This window comes from Micropterus salmoides, unplaced genomic scaffold (genome assembly GCF_014851395.1).
Source record: "Micropterus salmoides isolate LMB-PRFRI ecotype aquatic unplaced genomic scaffold, ASM1485139v1 Ms_hic_scaffold_3, whole genome shotgun sequence".
Classification (NCBI taxonomy): domain Eukaryota; kingdom Metazoa; phylum Chordata; class Actinopteri; order Centrarchiformes; family Centrarchidae; genus Micropterus; species Micropterus salmoides.
The window spans coordinates 696,187-716,653 of NW_024042261.1; the positions used below are offsets into that span (position 1 = coordinate 696,187).

The 20,467-nt window shown below is 40.4% G+C and overlaps 1 protein-coding gene across 3 annotated transcripts in view; it reads right to left on the reverse strand.

Moving 5' to 3' along the window:
* LOC119882333 (cell migration inducing hyaluronidase 1) overlaps window positions 1-20,467 on the reverse strand; it is a 206,035-nt gene that overhangs the window by 17,431 nt on the left and 168,137 nt on the right. For all 3 annotated transcript variants that reach the window (XM_038692341.1, XM_038692342.1, XM_038692343.1), the window contains exons 15-20: window positions 17,726-17,795; window positions 17,146-17,274; window positions 11,901-11,986; window positions 8,015-8,146; window positions 7,675-7,710; window positions 3,344-3,499 (exon numbers count right to left, since the gene is read on the reverse strand). In XM_038692341.1, the coding sequence (XP_038548269.1) occupies window positions 3,344-3,499; window positions 7,675-7,710; window positions 8,015-8,146; window positions 11,901-11,986; window positions 17,146-17,274; window positions 17,726-17,795 (609 nt within the window). The remainder of the gene's footprint in view (window positions 1-3,343; window positions 3,500-7,674; window positions 7,711-8,014; window positions 8,147-11,900; window positions 11,987-17,145; window positions 17,275-17,725; window positions 17,796-20,467) is intronic.

Sequence of the window (20,467 nt, forward strand, 5' to 3'; positions counted from 1 at the left end):
CCCGCAAGACAAATTAATCTGATATATTGCTTCCGGATTTCTAGCATACCAAATCTGGCTCTTACACATGCCAGCCTCTATTAAACTGCTGCTCCTCCACCCAAAATCTATCTTTGGGGTATTAAACACTTTGGTTTGAAAAGTGGCTGTCAAATGTTCTCAGTTTGCTTCTTCATGAAGAACATCGGCTGTGGTCAGTTTGAATACATGCCAGTAATAAAGGGCAACAAGTTTTAATGGCAGAGAAATGTCCTTCAGTACTTCATCAATCCATGGTCCACACACATAATTTACACACTGCGGCTGAAGGCTCTGAACTCCAAAGTGGTCAAACGGCGCGGTGAGGTGAATAGAAGAAGAAGACCTAACAGTACGTGTGGATGTGTTTATGAATGAGGTCAGTGACGTACAGAGGAGCGAGGTTATGAATGGCCTTGAAGGCCAGGAGCAGGATCTTGAAATCAATGTGGTATTTAGCTAGGAGCCAATGAGGCTGCTGAAGGACAGGAGTGATATGCTTAATAGAGTGGGTTTTGGTGATGATACAGGCAGCAGAGCTATGAACAAGTTTAAGTTTCTGTATGAATTTGAGGGGAAGACCGAAAAGGAGAGAATTACAATAATCAATGCGGGATTTGACCAGGGTGTGAACGAGAATGGCTGTACTAGTGGGTGAGAGACGGTCGGAAGCGATTAATGTTACGTAAATGGAAGTATGCAGACCAAGTGACATTATTAATGCAAGCTTGAAATTAAACTGATGAATGAAACTGAGTTGTCAGTGGTAACAGAAAAACTGTCAAGTTTTGTCAATGTTGATTTGGTGTCAATGAGGAGAACCTTAGTTTTGTCACTGTTAAGTTTGAGGAAGTTGCAGGAGAACCAGCACATTTCCGGCAATCAGAGAGGGAGTTGGGTGGGAGGGTGGAGGTAGGTTTGGTGGACAGGTAGAGCTGGGTGTCATCCGCATAGCAGTGGAAATGGGTGTTAAATTAACGGAAGATATGGCCAAGAGGAGGTAGATGATGAACAGAAGGGGCCCCAGGACAGAGCCCTGGGGAACACCGGTAGTGACAGGAAATAGCTGTGATTTGAAAGTTCTGAGTTGGATGAACTGAGTGTGGCCAGATAGAGATATGATTTAAACAAGGGTGTATCGGTTATACCAATAAAGACTAATCTCTCAAGGAGGATGAGAATAGTTAATAGTCCGGAGTCAGCAGCCATGAGAAGATCATTAGTGATTTTTAACAATGCTGTTTGTGTGCTATGGCGAGGACGATAACCAGATTGGAATTGTTCATAGAGGTCAGACATGTGTGCATGAACCCGAGATGCAATGAGGATTTTAGAAAGAAAAGATAGGTTAGAGATGGGACTGAAGTTGTTGGAGTCTGTTGTTGTTGGCATGTAGATGTGTTCGGGGCGTGACTGTTATCAAGCACGTATAGTTTGGTGCAGTTGTGAGCATGTACACTGAAGTTACAACAACTTCTTCTTTCATGGCGAATCATCGATTATGGATGCCACGCACACTGTTTCACGAAAACTCACCGTTTGTACAACTTTTAATAATCAGTGGGATTAGACTAGACAGCAAAAATCTGAAGTTCGGCAGACTAATTCTCTAGGAGTAGTTTGTTAAAGTATGGAGTGTGTAAATCATCCAAAAATTACCATAAAATTCAAAATGGCTGACTTCCTGTTGGTTTCAGGGCATCACTTCAAGAGGCTATTTGGTACATCCGGACATACATGTGTCACAGAAATTTCATATATATAGGTGACACATGCTGTTTCGTTGAATGTCACTTCCTTTTACCAGCAGGTGGCGCTATGACTATGAGTGAACATTGGCATATCGTCATATATGTTCAGGGCGGGACTCTTATTATACATGTAAAATTCGGTGCAGATGTGAGCATGTATACTGAAGTTAAACTCCTGTTGAGTTTAGGCAATGGCTCCAAGAGGCTTTTTTTGTACTTCTGGACATGATACACACACACCACAGAAATGTTGTACAAGTAGGTGAAACTTTGCCCAGGGGCTCCTCTGTAGGGAGTGTTAGCAAACCATTCTGCCACGCCCATGCACGAGACCCATAAAAAACACGGTTCGTGCTTGGGCCCTAAAAAGAAATTATTTTGCTCTGAGTAGATGCATGATGGATTAAAATCTACTCTGACAAGATGTCTATGAAGGTTCTCAGTCATCCAGGTCATATTTATCCAACGAAGGTTAAAATCAAGGCCAACTGGACTTGGTTGAAGATTCTGGAAGACGTTTCGTCCCTCATCCAAAAGACTTCTTCAGTTCTGACTGACTGGCAGGGAAACTCAGCTATTTAACCTCAGTGGGGTCGTTGGCCCGGGTCATCGATACCGCTGGTTCGTTAGTGTTCCTGGTTGCTGTGACGACAGTCGTTACAGTCGTTAAGACTACCTGTGGCCAAGACTGAACGACCATCGTTGGTATCTCTGTTGGTACTCTGACAAGTACAATTTACTCTAAAATGTTACTTGAGGACATGTTACAGAGTAAATGTAACTTGTTACTACCAACCTTTGATAGTCACCGTGTCTTAACAACATTTCACTGACTAAACTGAAATAAATGTGTTTACATGTGCACAGGTTTGTAGGTTTCCAGTCTTAATCAAGTTCTGATTGTATTTTGGAAGTGTTATTTACAGAGAATTAAATATTATGTAGCTCCCCTTGTGATGCCCATGAGTCTGTTACTATCCAGGTTTGTCTTTGACTCCTCCACATCCAGAAAAATAAATTCTCAACTGAATGAAGTGACCTGAACCAACAGTTTAGTGTATCCTCTGCATTATCATCGTCGATCAACATCATCTATCATCATATTTTTGGCTCAAGTTACATACAGTTACATCGAGGCTCATGATAAACAATGAAATATGGATGAGATGTTTAAACGCTGAAGTATCCAAGTTTCAGTCAGACTATTCCAGCTAGCATATCAAGGTTCCCATAAACCAGGACGAGGGCTTTTCCAAGTCTCTGAAACCAGGATTTGACGATTACATGGGCAAACACATCCCAGGATACTCACTAGTTCACTAGTCTGCGTATAAACACACTCAATGTTAAATGTAATCTAGATGTCATGCACTTTTTTTCATGCTGCATGAATTTTTTTTAAGCTGAAAATACAACATCTGACAAATGAGCCCCTTATGAAGTGTCTATGCCCACATACCATTCCATTGGGCCTTTTTATAGCCCCCTGATGCAGATGTAAACACAGTTGATGAGAGTGGAGTTTGTGGGCTGTAAAAACCAACAAGCTAAAATAGGCTATAACTGTCACTTACATGCCACGTGGCAAGGTTCTGCCAATGAGGTCAGAACCTCCGGGGCCCCAGATGCGGTTGTCAGGGAGGGCCATCCCGCGATTGTCACTTTCACCCACAAACAGTGAGTTTTTCACCTGCTGACGGGAGCCATCATCATCTGGAAAAGTTCCTCCACTGCACACACAGATGGGGAGAGTTAGATTCTGTAAGTGCCAGCAGCAGTAGCAGTAAGTATAGTGATAGTAGCATTGAAAATTGTAGAAGCAGCATCGATACTGTCAAATTGTTTCATTGATCCCACTGTGAGAATTTCCTTTATTACCCAAACATCCAGTGATTAAAAACTGACTATTCCTTGTTGAATACATCTGAGGCCAAGTAAATATAAGTCCAGCCAAAGTATTGTGTGTTGATCATACGTCATTTCTGTGCTAAATCTCATACATATCAGTAAAGACTGCCTCTTCCTCAGTTTTAACGGCAAGCAGACCAACAGCTTGAAATAGAGAGGTGAAGAGCACATACTGAGCTATCAAGCTAGAAAAGCCACTGTAGTAATTACTGTGCTCTGTCAGTGTTTATGGGGACCAAAAATAGAAATATATATGTAATGTACAGACATACATAATAAAAAGGCCAATTTGATACAAAACACTAACTGTTCAATTAGTGTGTTTATTTTATGAGTGTGTGTGTAGTTTAGTTTTGTGTTCTTATTTTCTAATATCAGTTAATACGGGACATCAATGGTCAGGGTAAAAGTATAGACTAAATGATCCAATGAATGCCCAGATAATTTGATTAATTTCTAAAAGTTCAAATCTTTTGATATTTTGAAGTGTCAATCTAATGTAATTTTTTTTCAAGATGTCACAGATGCCTTGGTTCATTTCAGACTGAAGAGGTCAATTCATTGTAGCCAAGTCCAGTACCTGCAGACCTGAGGTCCGTTTGTCAGTAATAATACAGACAGGTGAGGTACCGGTCAACTGTTCATGACCTGAGGCTAAGTTACAGAAAAGACTACTGCAGTACACTGTAAAGAGTTATTATTGTAGCTAGGCAAAATGTTCCCCAATATGATGTACATGTATTAAAGTGGACTACTAAAATCTAAAAAAAAATAGACTATAAATGACATTGTTTTTTGTTCCATGTGCTAATTCTTAATGTTTTCCTCAGCAGTTAGTTATAGAGGTGCTGAATTGAAAAATCAGAAAGCTGGAACCACTCTGAATAATAAATCTACAGTTTAGCTAGTTTGTGTTGTGATTAGTGAGTACACCCTTCAAATTTTTGTAAATATTTGATTATATCTTTTCATGTGACAACACTGAAGAAATGACACTTTGCTACAATGTAAAGCAGCTTGTATAACAGTGTAAATTTGCTGCCCCCTCAAAATAACACATCACACAGCCATTAATGTCTAAACCGCTGGCAACAAAAGTGAGTACACCCCTAAGTGAAAATGTCCACATGGGGCCCAATTAGCCATTTTCCCTCCACAATGTCACATTAGTTTTACAAGGTGTCAGGTGTGAGGGGGAAGCAGGTGTGTTAAATTTGGTGTTATCTCTCTAAGCATCTGAAAAATTTATCTGAATTGTTGCTCTACATAAAGATGGCCTAGGCTATAAGAAGATTGCCAAGACCCTGAAACTGAGCTGCAGCACGGTGGCCAAGACCATACAGCGGTCCAACAGGACAGGTTCCACTCAGAACAGGCCTCGCCATGGTCGACCAAAGAAGTAGAGTGCACGTGCTCAGTGTCATATCCAGAGATTGTCTTTGGGAAATAGACGTATGAGTGCTGCCAGCATTGCTGCAGAGGTTGAAGGGGTGGGGGGGTCAGCCTGTCAGTGCTCAGACCATACGCCGCACACTGGATCAAACTGGTCTGCATGGCTGTCGTCCCAGAAGGAAGCCTCTTCTAAAGAACAGTTTGCTGAAGACAAGCAGACTAAGGACGGATTACTGGAACCATGTCCTGTGGTCTGATGAGACCAAGATAAACTTATTTGGTTCAGATGGTGTCAAGCGTGTGTGACAGCAACCAGGTGAGTCAAGCATGCTGGTGGGAGTGTCCTGGTCTGGGACTCCATGAGTGCTGCCGGCACTGCGGAGCTACAGTTCACTGAGGGAACCATGAATGCCAACATGTACTGTGACATACTGAAGCAGAGCATGATCCCCTTCCCTTCAGAGACTGGGCCGCAGGGCAGTATTCCAACATGATAACGACCCCAAACACACCTCCAAGACGACCACTGCCTTGCTAAAGAAGCTGAGGGTAAAGGTGATGGACTGGCCAAGCATGTCTCCAGACCTGAACCCTATTGAGCATCTGTGGGGCGTCCTCAAACAGAAGGTGGAGGAGCACAAGGTCTCTAACATCCACCAGCTCCATGATATCATCATGGAGGAGAGGAAGAGGACTCCAGTGGCAACCTGTGAAGCTCTGGTGAACTCCAGGCCAAAGAGGGTTAAGGCAGTGCTGGAAAGTAACGGTGGCCACACAAAATATTGACACTTTGGACCCAATTTGGACATTTTCACTTAGGGGTGTTCTCACTTTTGTTGATGTTGTTGTTGTTGTTGTTATCTTGAAGCGACAGCAAATTTACACTGTTATACAAACTGTACACTCATTACTTTACAAGTGTCATTTCTTCAGTGTTGTCACATGAAAATATATAATCAAATATTTACAAAAATGTGAGGGGTGTACTCACTTTTGTGAGATACTGTACATTACATCTGCTGCACTGCCTTTCTATGTAATAATGGATATCTGTATTACTATGACTTGACTCAAATCTCACATTTGACACCCATATCCGCCACCTTTGTAAGGTCTCCTTCCTCCACCTCAAAAACATCGCCAAACACCGCCCCTCCCTCTCCCAACCGGATGCTGAAAAGTTGATCCATGCCTTTATCTCCTCCAGGTTGGACTACTGTAATGCCCTCCTCATCGGGATCCCTGGCAGGAGCCTGCAAAAGCTCCAGCATATTCAGAACTGCGCTCCCCGGGTCCTGACGAGGAGGCGCAAATACGATCATATCACTCCGGTCCTGAAATCCCTCCACTGGCTGACCATTCAACACAGAATCCAGTACAAAATCTGTCTCCTGACCTATCAGTGCATACATGGAACTGCTCCTGCCTACCTCAGTGAACTCCTCACCCCACACACCGCCTCACGAAACCTCCGCTCCTCCACCTCTACCTACTGCCTGCACCAACCAAGGACTAAATTCTCCACTATGGGAGACAGGGCCTTCTTATAAATCAAATGTATTATTATTATTATTATTATTATTATTCACAAACTTTGGGTATTCTACTACTATTCAGCATCCCCTGCTGCTATTCATATTATGCTCAGCAATGCAGAATTAAACAAAGAACCCTGAAAATTATTCAGCCAGTCTTCCCTCATTCATTTGCATCTAACCTTCATTACCTGAAGTTACCTACCTTCCTACTTGTGCATTCACTGTGTACTGCACTTTTAAACAGCCAAAGCGTGAAACATATTTCAGCTAATCGTGTGGTTCCACTGACGTAAGTGTCAGTTTTACTTCTACTACGAGGTTAGAAGTTAGGTTCTTCTACGATTTTACAGCTGATTCTATTCATGTAGTTCTTATATCCCGGTGACCAGTAAAAGTGCAGTTCTGGTTCTCTCCCCATTCACTCAGATAGGAGCCTGGTCTTGTTAGTCTGAAATAGCTGCCCGGAAGCGTTGCCAAGATGGCTGCTGATTGGCATGACTTGCCTATAAGGACTTTGGTGACGCGGAAGGGTTTGCATTGTGTGTTTAATTGTTACCAACTGCCTCTTTAAAATGAAAGTTCACAGAGAACGTTAAAGGCGATATAGGTCATATTAACTTTACTGGCACTCAGCCCCGGTTCCTCACTGGCCTCAAAGTTCTTTTTTTCCTCTGGAGACGGTTTTGTTTAATCTCCATTTCGGGGGAGAAAAATGCTGTTTTAAACGGAGGGCTGAAACTGAGAGGAAAATATGCGTTTACAAATTTCCGTGGCTTAGTGTGGATGTAGTGTGTGCACCCGTAGGCACTATGCTTTGTAAAGTCGGTTGAAAACTCACTAATTCCCACCTCTGACCATTGCACCTCTAAATTACTTTTCACACTGCATCAGAACGTTCCGTTTCCCAGTGCATCCTAAGTAGACTCCTTATAAGGCGTTTTCCAATTACTCACACAGACAGACAGAGAGCGAGATGGTCCTGCATCACCACCAGTAAATGCAAACGGCAGCCCTTTATTTCTATCCATAGAAACACAAACAGTGATTTAATAGCAAGGGGGTCTTACCTCGCCAGCGTGAGGCCAATGCCATTATCAGCGAATCTAAACAAGAAAGAGAATATTATTGCTGTGAGCACAGCAACAGTCTGAGGTCTCTAGGGAACACACGCAGTCTGAAGGAGATAAAAAGTTATTAGATAGGGATGAATTTCTCACTTTCATCTCTGACATCAAATGTTCAGAAAAATGACTGACTGTGCTACTGGAAAGTTCATAATGAGGATCAACTACATTCAGTAACATAGAAAGTTGGCAAACTTCACTCAGACAAACACATATCCACTCACTTATTTACCTGGTCAAAATAATGCTCACGTTTGGATCCATGCATGCATGCAGTACTCACTGGCAGTCATCCAGCCAGACATCCCCTCCTCTCAGCCAGGCCCCGTGGTCCTGGTTTTTATAAGCTACAAAGTGGTGGATTAGCGCAGGGACTCTGGGTTTGAAGGGGTCAGCATCCTGGTGGGGGCCATACCTTAAGAATACAACAGCATCCCCCAGCACCAGAGACATACAGAGAGTTGACAGTGTTAGCACTGGAAGATATTTGGTTTTAAAAACTGTGTTTACTTAATACAGTACATTCAGGGCTGCAAAGTAACAAATTAAAACCACAGTTTACAGAGTAGCCAAGCAAACTGGTCTGGTCCTGACCTGGAGTCTGAGACTCGTCTCAGTCTTAGCCACTAATCTCATTACAATCTTTGTTGGCCAGTCCTATTTTCTTGTTTTCTATCCTGCCTTATGTTTGTGGATGCTTCTGTAACAGACCAGAGAGCACTGCTTGCTGCTACTTATTTACCTGAGAGGGGCTACAGGCACTGATGGCTTCTGCCTACAAACTAGCAATTTTCTTGTTTAGTTTGGTGCACAAAGCTTTGAGTTCAGCTATAAAAGACAGTTACATTTACTCAACAAATGAATCTAACACACTCTATCAGCTCAGGTTGGCTACTTCCTTCCTCTGTCTCTTTTCTCACTGAGCAGAAGGATCCTCTAGAAAACAAAACAAATATTGGACTTAAACATAATAAAAATATAGACTGAACTTGGATATTAATATTATGCTTTTCTGCTTAATGCTTAAATGCCTCCTGCTTCTGTGCTAGTTACAGCAATGCAAATATGCAATGGCGTACATTTAAAGTGGCAACAGCCTTTAGTTTAGTCTACCGTACCCTCTTGCTATTGACTACTCCTTTTTTTGTCTCAGTGATGCCATCTGCTGGACTGGATTGCTGGAGCTGGCAAAAGGTACTACAGTAATGTGTCCTATGAAGCTACCATACTGCCCTACAAAGGTGTAGAACTGAGAAAAATAACTTTAAAGTTGATTTGTTGTCCAGTCAATTGAACTGTAGGTAGAATATTGGAAATGTGGCAATTCATTGTTTTATCTACATAAAAATTTTTTTTAACTCAAACATGCCCTTTGACCCTTATTTGGAAGTTAATGTACTCATAAGGGGTCATTTGCCAAGGCAAAAGGCATTAGCTTCCCTTTGATCATCTGCTTGGTAGCTGATCCCTAAATAAAATCAGTTTAATGATAACATCTACAGTACATAAAATCTACTAATCCTGGCGCAATTAGGCTTAATAGAATATAAACTTAAATATAATATAATGTAAATGCAAATAAATTCAGGTCACAAAGGTGCATTACCACCTCACACATCATTAGGACCTATTTTATAATTCCATTGTTGTATTAAAACTTGATTGATTGATTGATATTGACTTGAAAAAAAAAACAATTAACACCCCAATTAAATTTATATTATTTAATGCCAAATGAGTCAACAAGAACAAATGCAAAATGCAGACTTCCTGCTCAAATGCTCTGGAGGCAAGGGCATCACTTTGTGTTGAAATGTGGTGGGGCTCAGATTAGGGGTGTGAAGAGACACTTAGTTTGCAAAATATATCACGATACACGATATTAGGTTCACCAGAACGTGACAAAAAGATTCTTAAACATTGTTTTAAAGGTATCCTCAATGCCAAGAAATAAGAGCGGGGGGGCCTGGGTGGACGTCCCCCAGGAAATTTTGATCATTAAACACTTCATTTCCTGCATTCTGGTGAAAGTTTCTGCACCAGTTTTTAATGGAAATGTTTTCATTTATTTAAAAGGAAACACAACATATATAAATATCATAGAATATACTACAGTGCAGCTCTCAGGCATCTTTTTCTCCTGGAGACCAACTTTTGTCATGTAATATCATCTATGCTAAGGCAACACATATGTAGGCCTGATTTAGTCTTCCCTCCTTTTTTGTCATGTTCACAGGGAGAGAACAGAAAACTTGGCCACAAAGAAACTGTGTCAAGAAGTTGTTAAAGTTACTGATTGGTGGATAATCATAATCAGTAGCTTGTTTTTTTTCAGCTTTAGTTACTTTTTTTGGCAATGCACATTTGTCTCCTCTATAGTTTAATTGCATTGCATGTTTTCTTGATGTGCAAACAAACATTTCTAAAGGCATTTTCATTTGTTATTTAACTTGCAAGCTATATTTCAGAACATGTTTTAACAAATTATGCTTTAAAAAAGTCATGGTGACAAAATCCGCCTTTTCAAAAAGTGGTGGGGGCATGTGTGGATGAATTCCAGAGTAGGATCCTCAAGAACAACTCATGTTATGGATTTAACCTGTTGAACGCCAGCAAGTACCTACTGCTCAAAACTCATGTTGTGGATTTAACTTCTCAGAGGACGTTGTTTGCAAGTTTTTTTTTTCTGAGGTTACAAACATCTATTTAGTTGTGAATCGCTGAGCTTGTGTGTGGGTGATTAGGCTACTTAGGTGTGTTGTATGTCTGTTTGTGCTCCAAGCTCACGCTGTTTGTTTCGGCTGCTGTCAGTGTCACTGACAAGGCTGCAGGACACGAAAAAAGCATTCATTGCCCAGCTTTATGATTAGCAGGCAAGCCATCTAGTTATTGTTTGTTTCCAATGCTTTGTATGCATTCTGATCGCATATGGGAGCAGTTTGTTTGCTAACAGTTACTGGTAGCTTGCGCTAGCTAGATAACAAGTAATTTTAGTAGAAAGCAGCCCATCAATGTATATAAATCTAGTAGCATAATCCTTTTTACCTTGATCTTGGTGTCTGCGTTTCAAAGTCATCTCCACCAACATTTTCCCTCGAGAGCAATTGGCCATTCTTAAAAACTAGAATGGTCAACTGCTCTCGTTAGTAAAAACAATCACTTTGCTTTAACACTACACATCATTCAAGCTGTGTGTGTGTGTGTGTGTGTGTGTGTGTGTCAGAAATGCTTTGATGACATGTATTTATTATACATGGGCATAAAACTGTAACTCCAGCATGACAAACTGTAAGTTAGTACATGATGTGCATCAAAACATGGCTTCTCTGGGGCTTTTGGAAGTTACAGCAAAACAAATTCTCCAAAAAACAACTAAATTGACTTTGTCCCTATTATAAAGTAGATATTTAATGTTCCAAAAATAACAATAATTCATTTTCAACATACGGCCTTTTACCTTTGCACGGTAGCACAGCTAGATGTAAAAAGGAAGAAGATGAATAACACTGGAGCCAATAATGTGTGTCCTTCGTATCGATAACTCACATATGTGATGTAATCATGTGGCTACTGAAAAAGGATTAAAGATTATAACTTTGATTTGCTATTAAGTATTTTGTTCATATACATTTCAGGAGGACAGACTAACAGAAAGGCCTCATGTTCTGCTGTTCCTATCCAGTCAGGTCCACTTTCCAATGACAAGTTGCTCCTGTCTTTTTAAATTTTTTTTAGGCGAGATCTATGATTCAGCTTCGCAAGAAAGACAAGATGTCCTTTGAAGAGCAACGCTGAGCTGAGGTTTGCTGGGTTTATTCGTGTTGAACTTGTGAGGTCAGTCAGGATGACACATTGGTACTTTCACACTGACCACATGGGACGAACTGTTACACAGACTGGTATCCTATTTTTGGACATCTCCTTGAATTGATTTCATTGCAAGTAATTTCATTCCTACTCAAGTAAGATTTAAAGTGACCCTCCTTGCTGTGGGCCTGTATTATACCAAATACCAACATTTGTCGGTTACAAAACATCAACAGGAAACATGACTATTGCAGGCTGCAAATCCATCACTCTGAATTATACTAGGCGTGATGTGACTTGAGCTCGTCATCCAGGGTGTGTGTTTGTTACAGAGCGAGGAGAATTACAGGGCTGAGTCTGACCTGGCTCCAACTAAAGACAGGAAGGGTCTCTTGTCCTTGTCGTTTGCCTGGGTGGTCTTTACTCCATTATCAAGGATCATTCCAGCCTGGAACGGAAGATAAAATGTATAAGACACTGAACACAAATGATACAGAAATGTTAGAAAGTAGTTGTCCTTATGAAAGACACTCACTGGTTCATTTACCAAGGACACAAGTCAGACTGTTTGTTTGTACATACTTTCTATTGGGCTGCAACAAAATCTTGTCTCTATTTTAAATGTGAAACTAATATGAAAACACTCAATGCACTCTAGTTATTAGAATTTGTATTCAGTACCTTTACCTCTTAGTTGAAAACATTATTTTAGTCTCATTTCCTCCCTTCATGTAGAAAGAGTGTCCAACTTTAGTTATAAAACATGTTTATTGGCTTCCTCAACCAATAAATCCAGTAGCAGAGACGTTCTCTTTTGCTGTCCTTTCCAAACACATGTTGAACTACCCAGCATCAGGTCTTAATTAGCAGCAGTGCATTTAGATTAAAACAGCTGCAGCTGCTCTCATTTCTGTCATCATGTCAATAACCTGCTAAATCCCAAGGCCCTGACAGTGTGTGTGGTAGATTTAATAAAGCTGCCCATTAACCTCGACCTGCTCACTTCTCTGATGGAGTTTATCGTTCCCAAAGGAGATTTCTTTTCCCACACTATGTGCATTATGTGTGCCTCCAGAACAAAGATACATTTACACACAACAACAAATACATTTGTACAGAAAACAGTGTGTTCTTATTCTTGATTATGTTGTAAGGGAGCTGTAACTTCAAATAACCAGGCTTATGTGTAATTGTTTAAAGTAGCGTTACAATATTTTGAGGGCAACAGACTATAAACAAACTGACTGTAACAAAGTCCTGGTATATCATAGATTTATCAAGCTCTTATGGCTATGATGTTCTATTATGAGCAACACTCTGCATGTAATGCCTTTAGAGTTGAATTTAAGTCCAATATATTCACTTGTCTGTTAGCTTTGGTTTGGTGTCTACCACCTCCTGAGAAAAACTGTCTGGCTCTTTAGCCGCTACATGTGTGACTTGCTTCACCTGCCTCTCTTTTTACATCAGCTCACTGCTGTTTCATGGTGAACAGGTAGCTTACACTTGGCTTACATGTTTTATATGTCATGTAGGTTTTATTCAGTGGAGTGGGTTGGTCAGAGTCATTGGGAGGTAACCATATAGTCACTGTGCAAGCTGAAGAACAAGCACTAGCAACCCTTTGATATCACATGAGAAAGCATTTAAAAACATTGCTGATAGAGCTTTATGGATCGAGTGACACACCCCATTTAGAGGTAACCCAGATAGATCACTGACCTTAAATCAAGAACAAATGAACTAAGTCAGTTTGGTCTCAAATCTCACTTAGTGGAGCTTTAAATCCTATAACCGAGAACTTATAGCATCAAAGCTAACCCCAGTTGTTTCAGATACTATTGATGGTGCATTACTAGTGCATTAACAGTCATAATAATAAAAGCCATCCTCAGCCAGTTTGTTGCTTCAAAACAAAAGACACCTCTGTGTTGCTGCTCTGAATGGCCAACCTGCCGCCCTGAACCCTGGGGGGGCAGCCTGACGTGAGTTATGCTCCCATTAGGATGATCCAAATTAAAAGTGAACAAGGGAAGGATAAAGTGAGATGGGAGAGAAAAGAGATCACTGTTGGGGGCAGAAAAAGGAGGGAGATAACAATAACACTTCCTCCACTAGCACTTCATAAATCTCTCTCTGCTCGAGCTCAATGCTTCAGGCGCCTCCAAACTCTTCCCTGTCCTCTCCATCTCATCCTTACACTCACTTTTCTGTTGTCGGGCCTTGATTTTGTTACTTTAACTATTCACCTATGGCTCTTCTTGTCTTTGTTACTTAGCAAGTCACATCTGACCCTGTAATCTTTCTTTTCTTTCCCCTTAGCTCTTATTGATGTCGTGTCTATAATGTTCAAATAAATGCTGATGAATTACAGATATCTCTAGAGCCTGAGCACCCCCAATACCAGAGGGCAGTGAGCGCCTTGTGCATACAAACACAAAATAAGGGTGGGGAATATGTTGCATACCTAGAATGAAGCTCGGCTAAAAGCCCATGCTTACCACTTTTATCTAAAGGAAACACAAACACCAAGCAACTGACCGGGCGTGCAGCTCTGTCTGAACACAGTGCCAGGCCCGCAGTCACAGCTATCCTGATATCTCTCATTTCACTCCACACAAATAACCCCAGATATTTTTAAAATAAATACTGAGACTCCACAGATTCCAGCAGTATAACTCATATCACTGTACGGCCAAAACACAGGGAATAAACAGTTGGTGAATAACAACAACAAACGTATCTTTATACATTAACAACTACAAATTGTGTCTTACATTTGCTGTTTAGTCATATAAAACCACTAGTATTCACTACTTCAACTAATTTTAGCTTGCTTTTCTTCATTTGCATTACATGGGGAAGGAACTACCGTTGTGGCACTACAACGTTCCATTCAAACACACGTGCTGTGTCTCAATTCGCACCCTTCCACACTTACACTTGCTATTTCGAGTGCATAAATGCGTACACATGGTTCACACTGACAAGAATGGCAAAATGCAGTGCACTATGAATACCTGGATAGTGTACTTATAATGGTCCAAAAGTTGAACACTTCTCACCCTCAACCCTCAGCCTATTTTCAAACTTGTGAAAATGGCGACTAAGGGGGGGAAGCTGCAGCAGTTGTGTATTTTAAAGTAAAAGTAGATTCATAGTAGATTCAAAAGTAGATTTCATAAAATTGAATTGAAGACAAGTGAGCAAACAAGCAGGCAACACGTGATGGCCAAATGATCCGCCTGGTTACGACCAGAAAATCACCTTTGGTCTCACCAGACATATAGAGAGCCTAAAACCTGCATATACTTGCTTTTAACTACGTGTTGGTGTACGCAAGATGGCTGCCACGGGTATCCTGCATTCCCTTGGAGCGTAGGTTGTGCATGTCTCCAGAAATTAACACTACGTGTCTGCAAGATGAAATTCAGCACATGGGGCAGTATGTCTTTCTGACCGGCAGGTCAGCAGCAATCTCCTGTTTCACACACCAGCTCAGGTGGTGGCGATATGCAGTTGGTTTCCAACCGCCATTAAAGCAAAAGAAGAAGAAGGTCAGCAGCAGACTTAAAAAAGGAGATTTATGGCCGGATTTTTACAATAAAACTCCTGGAGCTAGTCCACAATTACCAAGATCGTTATGATGTCTCATTAAAATCATAACCTGCTCAAGTGTTGCTATGTTTTGTTGTGATGATCCAGCCCTGATTTGGGCCGGACGTCATAACTGTTTCTCTCAGTGACAGAAGCTAACGTCAAATAGCTTGTGTGGATGATGTGATGAACGGGTCAGGAGTCGTTGGATTAAACGCATCAAGTTACATACATACATACATACAGGTTAGATACCTAGCTAGTAGCAAGCAAGCAATGAGTGTTAGCTTAGCATTACAGCGCTAATATGTTGGTGACATTTATTGTGTGAGACAAGAGATGTAGTTCATTGAGCGGTTTCACAAAAAACTAAATGTTACTTCACTGTTTTATGACAAATTGCCAATTTTTTGGCTTGCAAAATTATCTTATTAAATTGACAAACATCATATTTGTATTTTACACAGGATAAAACAAATTGGTGTCTCTTGCTGTTGACTACTGTACATATGGTTATCCGAAATAAGGTCCCACAGAGCAGAAGCAGAAGAGAGGGACTTGTTATAAAAAAAGGTCAAAAGTTGTGATTGTCATATACATTAAGTCAGTGTTTGATTGGAGACAAAATTACCCTGTCAAAATTCATGCACTAAGCAAGTAGGTACATAGTCTATGTGCATGGGATGTATCCAAATTGAATTATACCATTCTGTTCTACTGACTGAGTTTTGAGACCTTACACATGACTGTGGGACCTTTTACTCCCCTTTTCTCTGCCTTTATTGCGTCTCCATTTCCTCTGGAATAGTATCAGAAGTATGTTTACTTATAATATTATTCATATTGATATTCCTTAGCTCAAAGGAGATCAGAAATATGCACATAGGCCTAATGGTTGAGGAGTTATACCCGATTCATTATGGGTTTGTTATTTTAGGCGTTTTTTTCCTGGGGATAGGGCTAGGGTTTTTTATTTAAAACTGGATGTAATGAGTAACAAAAATATCAATATGCTGTATTAGTGGCTGGTTTTCAGCCCCAGTAACACCTTGGAAAAACAACACCAACAAACATTTTTAGGTCACTGTGACATAATGACTTGGAAACATCTGGGTCACTTCAGCAACCCTCAGGCAATAATTATTCTTATTAATGTGGGACATTTGTGAACCAATGTGTAAATACAGTTTCAGAGGCTTTTGAATGAGAAATGAAGAAAGTTGAACATTAGGAGGATTTTTTTATAATTGTACCATAACAATTCTCTAATTTAAAGGGGCCTTAAGCAATTTAGTATTGAACTTCCATGCAATTGAGAAAAGTCAAAATCAAAGCAGTAGAGGCAGCGATATCCTGACTTATAGTCTCTGGTATTCCAGTTCATGCCATCCTACATAAGTCAGTGACGCACTTGGGACCCCACCAGTCAAAAAAAGTGACAGACTCCTCTATCACTGACTAGAATAACAGGGAGTAGGCAGGTAGTATGCTAAGGTTAGTCTAGTGGGTGAACACATTAGACATGTCAAATGTCTACACCAAGAAATTTCAGTTCATCTGATTATCTTTTTTTTTATCTTATCTCCAAATAACAGTCACTAAAACATTGTTATGTACTAATTTGTTCTTACACCGTAGCACTTTCTGATCTGTCAAAAGAGACCTGAGCACAGGGAAAGGCAGTATGTGACTGCCCAGGCACCCAGTTCCAAGCAATTTGACCTATTTTTCAGCCTAATTACAAGTTTTGTACGCGGACAATATGATACGTGCATTCACAGAGTGTCCTAAACATTTATCAACAAACCTGCTGTTTATGGTATTTGTGTGTAAGTGTATTTTATGTAAATGCTTTTGCTGAGTGCAACAATGTTGCTGTACATGGTTCATTGTTATTAATATGGAATTGCAGTGTGAACATCTTATAATTGTACATCTGGCTGGCACTAAATGTTTGAGCTTATCCCAGTCTCTTCCCCACGCCCAGCACCTGTCCATCCTCAGACTCACCCTATAGTTGGAATGGGCTCGGTTGTTGGTGAATTGGCCCATAGGTGTGTGCTCAGTGTATCCCGGGGAGTACAGCCCCTCTGAGGGGCCAGTAGGCACATGGTGGAAGATGAACCAGAAACCTGTTTCCTGAGAGATCACACACACTAAAACAGTGAAAATTCATGTAGAGATCATTTTTGTTCATGCATAAACAGGCGCACACTCCCACTTACATAAATAAAGCCTCCACTTTGCCACTCTGCATGTCAGCCAGTCTGTTTTTGTGTTGTTCTTCGCAGTATGCAAATGAGAATAGTTATTACATTGGTGAGGATAAACGAGACTCCATTCAGCCTGAAGTATCCTTATGAAATCCCAGAAGTATGATCATAATTGGCACTATCATGGTGAAAGTGCAGCAGTGCCTCTGTCTGTTGTGTGCTTGATTCTGAAGTTAATAGGAGTACACAGCCATTAATCTGACCTGGCAACACGGTAATGAGACAGACCTCCACCTGCAAGAGATGGGGGGATGCAGCACAGGGGGAGAGAGGTGGATGAGGGAAGAGAAAGTGAAGAGCCAGAGTAAGACACTCACCTCTGAGCCTGCAGCAGCACAGTTGATGAGGTTGTTATTGGGGTTGGCGATCCAGAAAGTTGAAGTTGCGCTATAAAGAGGAGGCGTGTTGGAAAGGAAAGAGAAAAAAAGAGCTATTGGATTTCACACAAACAGTCTGAACCAGTGATGTGGTGGTAAATAAAGAAAGTGTGAACACTGCCACTCAAAAGAGAAAATTACTTATTATTATTATTTTTGTACCAACAACAGCACTGCTACACAAATGGACTATGCATTATTTTATAGCATTATGGGGAAGTTTTTTTCAAAACTAAATGGTTTTCATGGCAATTTCTATTTATGGAGGCCTCTTGTTTTTCTTACTACTGGTACGTCAAAACTCTTACTATATAAATATTTGTATAAATTCAGTCCTGTAAGGTACATTTATGTCATTTTTAAAATCTAAATGTCTTGAAGAGGTCTTCCCTTCAGCAGCCAATGTTGTTAAGAGTTCAGCACAGAAATGTCTTCTGGCCTCATGAATAGTAGTTTGATAAAATCAATCTTCACTCAAAGGTCCACTTAGCTCTCTCCAGGGCTGTCAACGACACAGCGTTCGTCAGGGAATGGAGCTGTTGGCTCAGTTGTCATGGATCTGTATAATCATGTCAAAATTATTTAGACAAATTTCCTTGAGTTGTATTGCTGATTTTTTTGTGATTCTTATATTGAAAAACACACACTTGCAGCTCATTATAACTGATGTGCTTAACAGATACTTTGTAGCTGGACTTATTTTAATGACAGTACAACACTTTGTATTAATTATCTAACTCTGTATTTCCAGTGGTAACAGTCATGTATATTAGAAGAAGAAACCATAGCATTCTCTCTGTCTCCCTCTTTCTCTCTCGTTTCCTTGCTTCAGGTGGAAAAGCCCTGGTAGCAGCTTTTAGAGACTGCAATGATCATTACACTCCACAGTACACAAGTGTTGGACTTGGATAGGATGTACCGTAAAACTTTGAATAACAGCCCGGGTTTTTTTTTGCTAAAATCACTGAATTGACCCTGCCTTTATTTGGGACACGCGTCCATATGGGACAGGCCTTTAATTATTTTTGCACAACACTGAAACTACTACTATATCAAACAGAATAATGCTTTTGTAAAAATGATCAAATAATATCAAATACACGTCATTCATTTGATCTAGCTCGACAGACGGCTTATGCGCTTTTATTTTGAAGGCAGCCACCTCACGACAACAACAACATGGTGCAGGATGAGAGAAGTTAGCAGACAGAGAGCGACGGACTTCACGTGACAGGATTCACAACTTGGATACATTTTTCTGAAAAGCTGTTTTGATTCTTTTGATCAGTGAACCCTTACAGACTAAAGGAATATAAATAATCAAGGAACAACACATTCAGACTTAACGAGCGGACTTAACAAGCGCTTCAAAGTTAACGCGAGTCAGCACTTTTCCCCCTTTTCCTCTCTTGTAGCCATGCAGGTTACACCGGTAAATCTAGAAGAATTAGACTTTGGGTCTTGTGGTCTCCGTTAACTTAACTTAACAGTGGTATTGTGGAGAATCTAACCGATCTAACGATGTGTAGCATGTTCATATTGACATATTGATCATACCTTTAAACATTAATAGCCTATTTTGTATTAAGGATCTAAGCAGCTTAGAAGCAGCTAAAGTGGGCGACCCCGCGGGGTTTAAGAGGTTTTATACACCCAAAGAACTTCTATAAAAACCAGACCAGGCGTTTAATGGGGACCTGCGTTTATTTGCCAAAATGTGTTCCCACACCAGGCCAGTAAATGGGGTAATGTTAGGCGGCTATTTGGGATTTGGCTATTAATTGACGTTTTACTGTATTATGAAAAGTGGACACCGTGCTCTGAGTTGCCACCTATTCATTCCCATTAAAGTTGCCTTCTGAATCTAAAAATTCACTGTATTTTTTCATTTCTTGTGTACAAGTGGACATTTTGGAGAGATTGTGGATCGCTAGAGGAAAGGTACAAAAATGTCACCTAAAAATATTGGAATTTATCCTCTGACAAGATGTCTTGCTCTAGAGTAAAGTGATGGGGATATTTGCTAAATCTTAATTAAAAACCTAAATTTACTGACGGTGGGGGGGGATTTTTGCGTCATCACATTTTTTCATTTTAGTGTCAAATTTACTGAGACAACAGACTTTGAACCCAGTCACACTTGATTTGATTTGCATAAAGTGCCACCAAATAAGATTTGATGCCAGGTTGTTGTGACACATGTTGCACTTGTTTGAAAAGTAATGTAGCACTAAAGAAAGTATTTTCTGCCACGGAATCAGGAAGACACTTCTGGAAGGGCAAGCCTTTATTTATCCCATATGATGAAGGCTATACATGAGAAAATAATAAACAGTCTGATGTTCAGCTCAACAAAAAACAACCTGATTAGATTACCGGATAAAAAAATAACGTTAAAGCTTAATAAATAGCCTACAACTGGCTGCTTCAATCATCTCGCACTGGACTGGACCGACTGTTTTCTCTTCTGCTATTATAACTTATGAACAGATGAAGAAAAAAAGGTTTGTCAGGGTAATTTTTTAAGTTATCTTTTTGGTTCATCTGTGAAAACAGGAAAATTTTTGTTGTTGTAATACACATTTTGGCCACATGAAGATGAAATGCACCACTAACCCATGTTCTAAATGGCGCTGATTAAAATACATTTCTAGTCAATAGATTTTCATGACTGTAATTTTA